Below are 15,272 nucleotides of genomic sequence, written 5' to 3' on the forward strand. Positions count from 1 at the left end.
CGTGTCAACTCCAGTGGGATTCCCTGAGGAAAGATTATTTCCTTTTCACTAAACACTTTTGAGAAAGGTTAGAGAACCGGCATATGTGACAGACTGCAGAATGCTTCTGCTGTTAACCATGAAGATTAGATAAGATAAATCGGGTCCTGTGAAGAAGCATACACACAGATGTGTTTCCATGCCTCCATTTGTGAGTGGAACAGGAAAGGGAATTACGGGCAGTGATATGAGGAGTCATCTGTCATGCAATGTACAGTGACTTGTGGATCGCGTATGTAGATAAGGAGTTGGTATATGATATGACTACTGCCACAGGTGGTTGGTTAGGGTGTCTTGCACATGGTTCTTGTACTGTACTGTTGTTGAATAACTACTGTCTAGAATGTTTCATAGATTGCATAGGCAGTGGAATACAAATTTGGGAAAGGTGGAATGAATTGTTGGAAGCATGTTGCTCATTTCAGGATGAGGTGAAAAGTAGATGAAGGCCTAGCATTCTTGGATGATATTAGTTAATGTGGGGAGGGGGAGAAGATTTCTTAACAGCTGTGTCCATGGGGCAGTTGGAAAATTCAGAGTTGTGTTGAAATAGCATGGAAAACCTGTATGTGGACTAGGTTGGAAGATAATGCCTCTCTGTGAATTCCTTATTATGACTTTACCTTCTCATCTCGTCCAGTAAGTCTCCCCTGACCCAGGGTTCTGGGTGACTTTTCTGAACAGTACCCCTTTCCCGAAACCTCTCCAGCCCTTTTCCTTCACACCTCTTCCTTCCCCTTCAAATTTTCTGCCAGGAGGAGGACCCACTGGCTCTGAAAGCTTGTAAAAGTTAAATCCTTTTGTGTGTTTATTCCCCTGCTGCTACTTAGTGAGTAGATCTTTTATCTATTCCTTTACATTTTATTATGACCTTCAGTACATTGGGAATCTGCACTGCAGATGTGCCATGTCAAGGTGATGGCACAACTGAAAGACTATTTTGTGTGGAATGTGTGGCACCTATCAAAGTGGAGACCCATTTCAGTTTTCCTCAGCCCAGTGCGCCATCTTCCTGGAGGCTGGCCTTCACCTTTCCAGTGGCTCCATAAAAACCTTTGTCCAAATGAAGCTCACAAATCATCAACAGTGCAACTTATGTTCCGTAGGCCAACAGTGTAGTACAACTCAGCAAGTGACATATTTATAAGGAATGTCCAGACTTACTGCTTTGTGATATTTTTATTTATTAATTTGCCTTTCACTACAGATCTGTTTTGGTTAAATTTGCATTATCAAGTGACCTGTGGTATAATGCAGGTGACGTTATTTTCATTATACATTTTTAAGTTATAGAAGAACATTGCGCATGGATTGCTACTTAAGTATATACAGGGTGTGGCGTGGGAACTTCCTCATTTGAAACGCGTAGCACACAGAGACTGATACTCATTGTTGCATGGGTTTGAGTGCAGTCAGAAGTGTGAGACTTAACATGTTGTTTTAAGAAAAGGTTAGTTTAGTAGTAGCAATCATGAAGTGGGCAACAGAGGAGCATGCATTCCCTGTTGCAGCCTACTTTTTGAATGGACGTTATGTCATCAGAACCTAGCGTGCATTCAGGAAACAGTTCAACATCGTGCCTGTAGGTCATGTTCCTGATGGGAAATCAATTGTTATGTCGGTAGACACCTTTATGAACACTAGAAGTGTGTAAAAAAAGAAACCTGGACCTTCAAGAATGACCAGAATGCCTGTAAAAATCGAGAGGATAAGGATGTCGATTTTAAATTCCTCCAAACATACAGCTACCCTTGCAATTTATGAATGCACAGTGAGACGAATTCTTCATGAAGAGTTGAAATTTCATATGTATAAACTGTCATGGTGCACACACTTTATCCATGATTTTGTTTCCCGAAAAAATGTGTGTGAAGCCTTGATTGATGAGCTGCCTCATAATGCCTTAGTGTTCTTCAGTGACGAGGCACATTTTCATTTGTCAGGCTGCATGAATAAACAAAATATGTGGAATTGGAGTGGCACGAAATCCCGAATACTTATTGAGCAGCCCCAGTGTACAGAACATGTGACTGTTTGGTGTGCACTATCTAAAGTTTGCATTATTGGCCCATGGTTTTTCAAAGAGAATGATAAGGCTGTGACGGTCACTTTTGAGCATTATGTTTACATGATTGAATGGTTTTTTCTTCCAGAAATTGAAGAAATGAGTGTGGGTGATGTCTGGTTCCAACAAGATGGTACCACAGCTCACATGGCACGAACATCGACAATCGTGTTGCGCGAACACTTCCCCGATCGTCTTATCTCTTTAAGGGGCAATCCCCAGTGGCCAGCAAGCTCACCATATTTAGCGCCATGTGACATTTTCATATGGGACTATCTCAAGTCCTTGGTGTATAACAATCATCTGCAGACCCTGGCTGAGCTATGGGACAGTATTTGTGTTACTATTGCCAACATCGACAGAGATAGGTTGGAAAAAGTGGACCAAAACTTCAGATTTCGACTCTCCAAAAGCATTGACCAGAAGGGAGGCCACCTTTCTGATATCATTTTCAAAACTTTAGATGTTACTTTTTGTAAAGAAAAAAGAATTAAATTTATGTCTCTTATACTTTCTGATTTATGAGTTTTTAAATAAGGAAGTTCCCGTGCCACACTCTGTATTATCTAGACAGGCTGATATACAGATAACATTGTTGGTAACTGTATTTTGACTGTTGTTCTATATTTGCTGAATTAAGTTGCTAATTAATAAATTGTGACAGTAATTTGACAGTTCTGCAACTATGGTGTCATTTGTTTACAAATTACAAGCCATTATACAGATTATATATACATTATTTGGCTGAGTGTATATCTGTATTTGCTATATGTCGCAGTAGTCTATGTTTATAGCAGTCGTAGCTGCTATTAATTTATAGGTGTTTATTGGCTAGATGTTTTTTATTTCATGTGAGTGCTTTTGTTTCTTCTGCTTAAAAAAAAATTTGTACATTATAATATTCCCGTACATATTTTGTTGACTCTCTTACATAATGTTTCCAGAGTTTGTATATGAGCAGGAGTGTTAAGGTTTTCCAGTAGTGTGTATCCAGTTTGGCAGTACACAGTGCTTTGAATTTATAGCTTTTCTTTTTTGAGTATCTCAGTAACATTTTTTAAATGGCAGTGATGTTTAAGATCCATCAGTTTGTTCAGTATGTCTTTTAGTTGGTTTCTTATGTGTGTATAAACTTAAAGTTCCTCGAGAACGTTCATGAGAGGACCCTTTGATTCATGAAATTGAAATTTTATGAAATACTTGCGTATGTCAGAGTGTCAACACAATATGTATGAGACTTGTAATTTATGAATTTTTTTTTTCGAAAAGTTAACAAAAGTATACACATTAAAACAAAAAATGCCTACCCCATAAAAACCCATAAAAACCCATAAATTTGTAGCACTTAAAATCACTATAAACATAAACTACTATGAACATACAGCAACCATAGATACACATGCAACCAAATAATGTATATAACATGTGTACAATAGTGGTTATACTTTGTAAACATATGACATTGCAGCTGCAAAACTATCAAATTACTTCATAACAAATTAATCAGCACCTTAATTCAACAAATATTGAGTGACAGTCAAAATACAGTTGCCAACAATGTTATGTGTATGTCAGTCCACCTAGACACTATATATGTAAGTACTGCATGTCACTTGATAATGACAGTTTAGCCGAACCAGATCTATAGTGAAAGGGAAAGAAATAAAAAATAGTATCACACAGCAACAAGGCTGGAATCTCCATATAAAACGTCAACAGTGCCTCCATGTTGATAGCTGTTATCCTTGGCCACTAGAAGTCTCTCTCATATAGTCTGGCCAACCATGACTGGTCCACCTACACTATCATGGCTGCCTTACTAATACCTTCCATAGGCAATCATCATCAGGTGAAAAGCAGTCTGCATGCTGATCTCCTATGCCACATCCTCACATGCCACTAATTCTCCAACTTCCCCCATCAACCAACTGGGAATGGTTGCCTCCTCTCACCACCATCACCAGTTACCTGCTGTACACTAACAGTTTAACAACATACATTTCCACTGCTTCAGCTACCTCTTATCATGCTGTAAATCCTTCCCACCTCCCATGAGATGGTATTCTGTCATCCATTCAGTATACAAAATATTTTTATCCATCATTACACTGTATGTGTCCCCAACCACTTGCCACATAGACTGTGCCCCTGTGGAATATCCAGGTACAAAATCTGTTCTTTGCACCCACCTAGCACATCACATTCCAGTCGTGCCACATATATATCCTACCCTATTATAGTGTGTCATCTGAGAAATCAGCTGTGTTATAACTGGCTCTCCTGTATATTTTGCATGCACAGCTATTTATATGGCCGCAATTACCAACACTCAAATGAATGAGCATCGCCAAAAATTGTGGGCAAGAGGAAAGGTAACCACCAATAGCAGAACTAGCTGCTGAGCACAACATGCTTATTTTCAATAGTTGCTTCGCAGCCTGTGTCATCTCTATCTTTTTTTTTCCAGTATCAGATTATGTAGTGGGTACTTGTCTTGCGTGCCATCCTTTGATTCCCCACTCCCATCGCTGCAACCTCTGCTAACCCTGCACACATGCCTCCCACTATACTCCATTCATTTACACTCTCATTTTTCTTCCTCTGTTTAGTCTCATGCCTCCTGGAACCAGTTAACAGCTTTCTGAACATCAGCACCAATCCTGAAGTGGTGGCCATCCAGGTGATTGTTTAGCGGTTGAAATAGATGAAAATCGCTAGTGAGAGATCACAGCTGATGCAAGGTGCTGTGGCACAGTCCGTCGGAATTGCTGGACCAAATTAAGAGTAACCAAGGCTGCATGAAGTTGTGTGTTGCTGTGCAACAGTGTGGCACCATTTGAAAATAGTTCTGGTTGTCTCCTTTAAGCCAACTTTTGCAAACATTCCAGCATCACAAAGTTCTCTGCTTTATTTGTAACCTTCTTAATGAAAAATGCTTTTGTTTTGCTGAAGAATCTGCAGTGCATTTTATGTAGAATGTTCAGTGATTCATTTTTTCTGTTATCATATTGCACTTCATTTATTTCTTGCATGAATTACCTCTCCGGTCACAATTCCTCCCCCCCCCCCTCCTTCCCTCCCCCTCCCCCTTCCCCTTATCATTTGTTTTATTAAAATTGTTTCTCAAGTTGGCTTGTATAATGTCCTCCCATATTTTCTTTTTGCATCCACCAGCCTTTGTTACTATGCATAGTAGTAGTAGTAGTAGTAGTAGTAGTAGTAGTAAACTGATCTGTCAGTGTGGAGTTTACTTCCCAGGTGTACAGTAGAAGGTATGTTTGATATACTACATATACTCTTTCACTTTGATGGGTTTATATATGTTTATTACTAGGTGGTACGTATGCTGCAGTTCAATGTCATATTACTGTTGGCTGTGTTGTCCCTTGTGTCTGTAGTCAAATCCCCAACAATATTTAAACTAACAATCTGTAAGTTCATGACCTGTAAGTTTAAACTGCTAGAGGACATTTTTATTTTACATAGTTACAAATCTAATGCACAGCAACTCTTGTGTGCATATATTGTTTCCCCTTCTGTAGTATCGAAACTCATTGCTCTGGCACATTTTGTGATATACAGCATTTTTTCGGTTGATACTTAGCTAGAAGATTTGGTAGCACCACCTTCTTTATGTATTATTGTACAATAGGTACTTACTTACAATTATGTGATTTTCAGTTACAAACTTCCATATGGTTTTCTTTTACTCCATATGTACTACTAAAACTTTTGGCTTATACTCCTGTAGTATTACCTCTAGTTTATCTTTTTTTATTATTTATGTACTGAATGTACTGTTAAAGTATTCTAATTGTAGTCTTTAACTTGAATGCTCTCCCATTATTCTGTTACAGTGCAATGAATATCATTTGTCTGCAGCACTAAAGCCGATCATTTCTTTTTTATGTATACTTGAATTACCAGAAAGATCTTTGGACCAGTAACTACAGTAACTAGGAGTATACTGTGATTCATCAGTGTCTCCTGCCATAATTCGTGACCAAAGATTTCATGGATGAGTGACCGGATGTCATTATCCAATGGGCATAATATTTCAGCAAGTGACCATGTTGCCATCATCAGGTGCACAGAAGCTGATTGCCAAGGCATTGATGCAGGGACTACATCTCCTTCACCCCCTCCTTCTGATCTGGCATTCTCTACTCAGTCAGTGCTCAGACATGGGCGTGTGTCCAGCATCTCATGTCCTCCTCCTTCCACTGCCGACTCACTCTGTCCGGGATTTATGTGCAAGGATGGGTGCTGCCAGCATCTCTGCTGTTGCTCTGCCTGCCAATGAAGTATACTTGTGTACTTTTTTCGTATGTATGGTGCTCCAGGGTCTTTGTATACTGACAGGATGCCTTAAAAATTCTAACTTAAAGCTCCAGGTCTCTTTGGTCTCAGGATGCCACCACTAGCAGTATCTGTATTCTCTCTCGTAGGTGCTGTAGATGTCAATCCATACTTATATTCCTTATCAGCAAGCAGGCTATTTGCTCTTCTGTTTAAGTTGTGAGGCACATAAAAGGACAGAGGGTTGGGGCTGCAGTCCACTGTTTCACATTTTGAGGCCTTGTGAGTATTTTGACTTAAGGGCCTGGAAACTGCACACACAGAAATGGAGTGTTCTTTATTGATTATATGCACATACTTGGGTTGTGTGAGATTGTCTCTTTCCATTTAATTGCTTGCAGTGCTTTGTGTGTCCACCCCCGGTAGCTGAGTGGTCAGCGCGACAGACTGTCAATCCTACGGGCCCGGGTTCGATTCCCGGCTGGGTCGGAGATTTTCTCTGCTCAGGGACTGGCCGACGGGAGGCCTTCATCACAAGCCATTATTAGTGCTTTGTGTAGTGTTGTCTGGCTGTGTTATTTGTAGGAAGGCTGGGCAGATTTGTTATAGAATCTATGTGCTTTCTTAATTTCTTCACTTAAACAGAAAACCTTGCAAAGTCCTGTTTTGGGGACAATTAATTGATGCTTAACTAGAACATAGGGTATTTCACATAAACAGTGAGCATCTTTATCGAGTGCATTTAGTAGGTATCATTTGATTCAGTTATTACAAGAACACACTTGATACCAGGATCAATGCTAGTTCAACTTGAGGTCTCTCTGTTTCACAAAACTTACTGCCTCAACATACTGTCTCATAACACATAGTTTCAGCAGTACTACTGTTATCGCTATTTGCCAGTATAACTGTGTTGTGATTATGTTTTCTTGTTTTCCTGGAAGTTGCTTCTGCAGTGTTGTTGAATTTTTCAAGATGTGACATACTGTCTTGTTGCTATTGATTTGATAAGATATTTGTTTACCATTGCTATCAACGTATACAAATACTTTGTTCTTCTTTAATGAGCTTTCTTTTGCCTCAGTGTCTAGACTTGGTGCACTTTTTGTTTGTGGAGTCTCAACACAGAGTTTTTGCAGTTATACATTTTCTTTGTAGGACTAACATTTATTTTATGAACTCAAAACTTACGTTTTCTCTCTTAGCTCAAACAATATTCCTTGTAAGTTATTGACTTCTTCAACTAAACAACTGTTATTCTTCATTGTAGTATAATGTTTATGTTTTGAGTTCTGTACCTTGTCCAGTAACTAAGAAGTAAGTTCTTTTCTGTCAAATTTGAGGCTCGGTTCATTTTCACAGCACCCATGACACAGCCATGTTTTCTTTTGCTAACATCTGTCCATCTATAGTGATGTTCCATTTTGCTTTTTAATTCTAATAGATCTTTTGCAGCTTGTTCTCTGCGGTAGCTATAGTTCAGATTTATCATTCCTGTTGCATTTACTATACAATGTGGATGTCGCACATCTGACCTCTTGATTATAATTTATCATTATTACACTGATAACTTATCAACTTTTTTAATCATTAAAATGAGAAAATGCATTTTTTATCATACTGTTCATTGAAATTTGTGCTCATTTCTCACTTGTAATAGTTTTTAGGTTTATCAACAGAATTACCATGGTAGGTGAATATGAATAAGAGAATTACGATGTCAACAATATTAGGAAAAGAATGGATTGCTGCTTATGTAAAGCTGACATGTTGAGTTGCCAAAGCCTTTTGCAAAAAAGTACACACACACACACACACACACACACACACACACACACACACACACACACACACACAAACAAAAGCAAGCACACTTCACGCACACATGTCGGTTACCACTGGCAGTTCTGACCGGAATGTGGCTGTCACATGAATAGCAAACTGGAGGGGGCAGGAAAGGGGAGGGGAAGGGAAAGTGATAGAAGGGGAGGGGGGGCAGAGCATGCAGGGACTAGATGGGGGCATGACAAGACTGTCAGGGGCAGCATCAGGAGGCTGTGGGGCACTGAGGTGGGGAAGACAGAGTGAAAAATGAGAGGAGTAAGGGAAGATCGGTGGGTGTGTTGGCAGGGGGTGGCATACACACAGTGTGGACGATAGGAATAGAGAAGAAAGGATAGGAAGGCGGGGTTGGAAACTGTTGGATGGAGAGTGTGGGGACAGTATGTTATTGTAGGTTGAGGCTGGGATAATTATGGGAGTGGAGAATGTGTTGTAAGGATAACTCCAATCTGTGCAGTTGAGAAAATGTTGTGATGGAGGGAAAGATCCGGATGGCTCAGGAAGTGAAGCAGCCATTGAAATCAAGCCTGTTATGCTCAGCTGCATGATGTGCCACAGGGCGATCTAATTTGCTCTTGGCCACAGTTTGACAGTGGTCCCACATCCTGGATGATAGCTAGTTGGTACTCATACCAATATGAAAAGCTGATTGCAGCAGAGGTGGTAAATGACGTAGCTGCTTTGGCAGGTGGCCTGGCCTCTGTTGGTGTAGGATAAGCCTGTGAGAGGACTGGAATAAGAGGTGTTGGGTGTATGGATTGGATAGGTCTTGCACCTGGGTCTTCCACAGGGATGTTATCCTGTGGCGAGGGGCGGGGATTGGGAGTGGCAAAGCGATGGACTAGGATGCTGTTGAGATTAGGTGTTTTAGGAGGGATGGCAAGGATCTCTGGTAGGATGCTCCTCATTTCAGGGCATGAAGATAGTTAATCTAACCATGGTTAAGGATGTGGGTCAGTTGTTCCAGTCAGGAATGGTTTTGGGTGACGAAGGGGGCACTCCTTTGTGGCTGATACTTGGGAGCAGTGCAAGTGTTGGGGGGTGTGAGGGGAAGTGTAACAGGAGACCTGTTTGTGGACTAAGTCTAGGGTATAGTGCCTGTCTGTGAAGGACTTGGTGAGACTCTCAGTTTATGGGCAAGGGAGTCTCTGTCATAGCAGACACACCATCCCCAGGTGGATAGGCTGCATGGGAGGGTTTTTTTGGTGTCAACTGTTGAAATGCAGGTACTTTTGGTGATTGATGGGTTTAATGTGAACAGAAGTGTGGATGAGGCTATCAGAGAGGAGGTGGTCAACATCCAGGAAGGTGGCATGCTTGTTTGAGGAAGACGAGGTGAAGCAGATGGAAGAGATGATGATGTGGTTGTGTGGAGGAATGAGGATAAGATGTCTTGACCCTGAGTTCAGACCATGAAGATATCATCAGTGAACCAAAACCAGACCACACGTTTTGGATTCTGGGAGACTGGAAGGTGTGCTCTAGATGGCCCATAAATAGGTTGGTGCAGGAGGGTGCCATGCAGCTACCCCTGGCAGTGCCTCAGATTTGTTTGTATAACTTTGCTTCAAAGGAGAACTAGTTGTGTGTTAGAATAAAGTTAGTAAGGTGTATAAGGAGTCTGAAGGACATTGGAAAGGTAGTGCTTAAAAGTGACAAGACGGCTTTGTTGGCATATAGGTAAGTGATGTCAATAGTGATGAATAGGGGTCCTGAAAGTAAAGGAGTGGAGATGGGGGAGAGTCGGTGAAGGAAGTGGTTGCTATCTTCGATGTGGGAGGCTAGATTTCGTGCAGTTGGTTAGGGGGTGTTGGTCAGTGATGACCAAAATTCATTCAATGGCAGCACAATAATCAGCTACAGTGGGACATCCAGGACTGTTGGGTTTGTCATTTTGGGGGAATATGTAGAAGATGTGTGTTGGTGGGGGGGAGTGTCATAGGAGTGAGAGAAGAAATGGGTTCAGGGGAGATGTTCTGTGAAGGCCTAAGGCTTTAAGCAAGGATTGGAGGTTATGATGGACTTCTGGGATGGGATCACTCTAGCAGAGTGTATTGGTGAAGGAATTGGATAATTGCCAAGGGGACTTTTGCCAGGTGCCCCCTGTGATTCCTAACAACAGTGGTGGAATCTTTGTCTGCAGGTAGGATGATTAGGTCAGGATTTGTTCTGAGGCTATGTATGGCCACCCTTTTGTTCTGCTCAAAAGTTGGAGTTCGTAGGAAGGGATCTGGGGAGGGATTATGAGGCCACGTTGGAAGTAAGTAATTCCTGTAAGGTGGACAGGGGAGGGAGGATGATCCCATTTTGATGGTGATTTGAACTGGTAGAGGTAAGGTTCAATGTTGGAAATAGCTTGGGTTTGGTTGGAGGGATGCTATGCCTGGCAGTCTTGTCATGCCACCTTTAGTCCCTGCACACTCCACCAGACAGTGCTCGTCTCTTCCCCCCCCAACTGCACCTGCTATTCCTTACCTTTCGCCACCCCGCTCGAAATTGCTGCTTCAATTTAGTGTGACAGTTACATACAGGACTGAGCCGAGTTGCTGGAAATGGTGGTCATGTGTGCCTAAGGTGTGTGTGTGTGTGTGTGTGTGTGTGTGTGTGTGTGTGTGTGTGTGTGTGTGTGTTTACTTTTACGAAGAAGGCTTTGGCTAAAAGTTAAATGTCTTTTTGTTGTGCCTGTCTGCAACTCATTGTGTCATCTTTAGGGTGAGAAGGAATCCAGCCTTTTCGTAATACCTTTGATAGTAGACTTTCCATTATTAGCGAGTTAGAGTGGCTTTTTAACTTATTGAAATTATTGATAATACCGCCTTTTTTCATTTAAGGCGGGTTGGTCAGTACATTAGGAAATCTAGGCATCATAATATTTTTGCTACGAAACTTTATATATCACAATGTAAGTGTTAAGTAGGTGATAATTTAAGGTTCTGTGTGGTAATGTGATATGCTGTTTGTGACAAAGTGTTGAAATGTCTTTTAATGTTTTCAGAGACAATGACTGCAAATCATCCTCAGGGAATCCACATTCCATCAATTTTTGTTAGTGATGCAACTGGCACATCACTGAAAAACAGATATCTTTTTAAATATGGTTACTATATTGTCATTACTGATGACATTCCTTTCAACATAAGTGCCACTCTGCTGTTGCCTTTTGCCATTATTGTGGGGCTCTGCTTCTTGATTATGCTCATCATCATGGTAAGTGAAAACACATAAATTAGTAATTATAGTGAGAGTAAAAGATCATAATGGCTTGAAAAAGACGACCGCATAAACAAAGCATCAATGACTGCTAAAGTGCATCTCTCTTTAGATTACCTACACATGTAACTCCCCATCCTTTCTCCCCCCCCCCCCCCCCCCCCACACACACACACACACTCACTCACTCTTATTCTCATGCTGCCCTTCCTTCTGCCACACCCACTGCCCCCTACAATTATCAGATGTATAGGAAAACAAATAAACAGAAGAGTAGAGTTGGACTGAAATGCTTTTTGTATACATTTTCAAAACCAAGCTTAAAATTGTCTTAAAAGGAAATTTTACTATTAGTGTGTGTTAGCAGTTATGACTTACAGCAGTCAAACTTGGATTTTTATATGCAAGCCATTTGAAACTAAGGGTTACACAGGAAGTGACAGAGGGGCAAGGGTGAAGGGGGGTACATTGTAGAAATTTGCTAGACGGTGAAGAATAACAAAAGACTCAGGGAACATAATTCGGTGGAAGTGGGTGGGACAAATAGTTGATTGGTGAACCACAGAGGTTCTTTTTTGGATTCCAAGAGAAAGGAAAGTTAACAACCTAATGGAAGGTGAATTGATAATGTAGGAAAATCTATAGGAACAGCACTGAAGTCTGTACGTGAACATTATCCTATTGTGTTAATAGCTGCTGTTGATAATGTTGGTCTGTAGTGTTTGGAATGTGGTATCTTGGATTACATCTGTTATTTCAATGTAAAATTACTTTGCTGCTATCTGCTGTCCATGAATCATTCAGTTTTCCAGTCATGGTGTGCTTTGTACTTGATTTGCTCAAGAACAATGAGTCTATTAGGAATTTGAATAAAGCTTTTTGAATCATGATAGACATATGTCTTTGCAGTTTTAATTATGCCTCAAATCTTATTACATTTGAAATAAACCATAATTTTCAGATTGTGTGCAATGAAAGACCTAAGAATAGGCTCAGCTCAACTGCAATACTCCCCAATTTTGTCTTCAATATTTGTCTTTCATATATAATTATTGACTTTGTCATTGAACTCCGCACAGTCCTGAGGATGCTGAAGCAGGAAAGGGGGTACTTAAGTGATGGAATTCCTCATCTATATTTATTCCTTTAATGTTGTGCATTTCATCTGACACTTGAAACCTGCGAGACAGCTTAGTCCCTAAAATTCAAGATATTCTTTTTTAATTATGTCAACAAGAAGTGACAGGCCATTATCTTGGTACCTGGTCATGTGAGCGTGCAAGAGAGTGATGCACAGGTGAAGCAGGCTATTGTGGAGCAGACTGTGACACAGTGAGACTTGGATGGAATTACTTTTTGTTTAGCCTGTGTTAGTGGATTAACACATCTTCGAGGGCAATGAATGAATGCTGCAATTTGCATTGCATGAAAATGCTATGAGACAAGGCAGCCATTTGGATGCACATTTGATAATTTTTCTTATGTCTTGACCACACTTTTATTTTTCCACCTACCTTATGTATTTGACTTTACATCATTTTCAAAGGCTACAAAATACAACATAAAACTGGTATCAGAAGATATGAAAATATGATACAATTTCAACATTAACAAGAGACATATTACAACAACAAGAATGTGGCTTCCTAGGTTACCAGTGTCACACCAGTTATAAGTTATACAAAATTGTTCATAGATACATTGTATCACATCAACATTCTTGATTACGAGACAAGTGCAAACTTCTACCAAGGGAAGATTTTGGAAGCCAAGTGGACTAAACTGCTAGGTAGAACTGGGTACGTGTACACATTGCAATTTTCTTTCTGTTTACAACAACAATTTTCATAGTTACATTGTATAAAACAATTTAATCAGAAAGCATGGAAACCATTTTACAATATCTTACAAAAAGGTATTACTTTATAAAACAATGTGTGTCTTTTTTTTGTAATTAATACATTGTAAGAACAAACTGACTGGTGCTGGGGCCAACTGTCTGTTAACTAAAAAGTCTCTTGTTTTTTCATACAACTTACAGCACATATCCCTAGCATCAGTAAAAATTCATAAATATCTGATAAACACTAAAATTATAGGGATTACTAGAGGATTGTTAGGGAACTGGTTAAAGTTGGCACACTCAAGATAACTTACATAAGAACTTCTGTGGTTGTATGACCATAAACTGTTTTCTGTGAATAACAAACATTGTAGATCGCCATGACACAGGTAAAGAAGGGGGAGGGGGTAAAGGGGTACACAATATTAATCTTAACATATTAAAAAGCCTGTAAAACTGTTTGTAATACTGTGACTACAAAAGATTGTAAAATAAGAACTGAAATAAAATAATACAAGAACATTGTGAATCTGCTATGGTAGCTAAATTGTATCATATTTTCATATCTTCTGATAACAGTTTTATGTTGTATTTTGTAGCCTTTGAAAATGACGTAAAGCCGAAACACGGATTGCTGGAAAAATAAAAGTGTGGTCAAGACCTAAGAAACATTACCGAAAATCAATGAATGAATGGTTAAGGTTCTGTAGCCTATGAAAACACATTTTGCTTTCTTTCAACTGAGAATATGGAGTGAAGTTCATTTGGCTTGCTTCCATACAGGAGTCACACTTTTGTGTTAAGTTATATTTTATTGATCCTGTTTTCTACAAAAGCAGCTTAGCTGTGTAAGATATTGGACAAGTCAGTTTGCAAGTATAGAGGTGAAAGTGATTTTGATGCACATTTATTTAAAATTATAAATAATACATTTCATACATTGAGTATTTGAAGAGTACATTTCATGAATTTCTTCACTGGAGTAAAAGCAGTGATGCTGTAAACATGACTTTAAAGATTTTGGCATCTGTAATTGCTTTTATGTTTTTGGGAAGTTTGTTATAAAGTTTGACACCCATGTGGAAAGTACTGTTTTGCTACAGGGATGTGCTGATTTGGTTCATGAGTAAGTTTCTGTTTGTCTGATAAAGTGATTATGAATATCACAGTCTTCAGCAATCTACTGCCCATACCTATTACATTTATTTCAAAGAATATAAGGGTTTTCATCTGATGTGCAAGATGTATGAGACAAAAGAAATACCCTAACTTCAAGAAGAATGTAGTAATTCTAGTTCCAAAAAATTAGTCGCTGATGGTGTGAAAATTACTGAATTATCATTTCGGTAAGCCATGGTTGCCAAATACTAGTACAAATTCTTCGCAGAAGAATGGCAAGCCAATGTACATTTATAGCATTTGCAGACTTTGAGAAAGCTTTTGACAATGTAACACAAGTCGAGGAGCATGAAAGAGAAACAGTGGTTAAGAAGGGAATGAGGGAGGGTTGTAGCCTATCCCTGATTTTATTCAATCTGTATAATGAGCAATCAATAGAGGAAACCAAAGAAAAATTAGGAATAGGAAGTAAAGTTCAGGGAAAAGAAGGGAAAAAAAAAGTTGAGTTTTTGCTGATGACATTGTAATTCTGTCACATACAGCAAACGACTTGGAAGAGCAGTGTCTTAAAAGCAGGATATAAGATGAACCTCAGCAAAAGCAAAACAAGGATAATGGAAAGTAATCGAATTAAGTTGGGTGATGCTAAGGGAATCAGATTAGGGAACAAGACACTAAAAGTAGTAGATAAGTTTTGCTATTTGTGCAGCAAAATAACTGAAGATGGTCGAAGTAGAGAAGATATAAAATGTAGGCTGGCGATGGCAAGAAAAGCATTTCTGAAGAAGAGAAATTGTTAATGCTGAATATAGATTTAAGTGTTAGGAAGTGTTTTCTGAAGTTATTTGTCTGGAG

At 39.6% G+C, this 15,272-nt stretch overlaps 1 protein-coding gene across 8 annotated transcripts in view; it reads left to right on the plus strand.

Moving 5' to 3' along the window:
- Positions 1-15,272, plus strand: part of LOC126162451 (E3 ubiquitin-protein ligase RNF13) — a 152,576-nt gene that overhangs the window by 83,609 nt on the left and 53,695 nt on the right. For all 8 annotated transcript variants that reach the window (XM_049918973.1, XM_049918970.1, XM_049918969.1 and 5 more), the window contains one exon: positions 11,241-11,452. In XM_049918973.1, coding sequence (XP_049774930.1) covers positions 11,241-11,452 — 212 coding nt within the window. The remainder of the gene's footprint in view (positions 1-11,240; positions 11,453-15,272) is intronic.

The sequence above is a fragment of the Schistocerca cancellata genome, chromosome 2 (assembly GCF_023864275.1).
Source record: "Schistocerca cancellata isolate TAMUIC-IGC-003103 chromosome 2, iqSchCanc2.1, whole genome shotgun sequence".
Classification (NCBI taxonomy): Eukaryota; Metazoa; Arthropoda; class Insecta; order Orthoptera; family Acrididae; genus Schistocerca; species Schistocerca cancellata.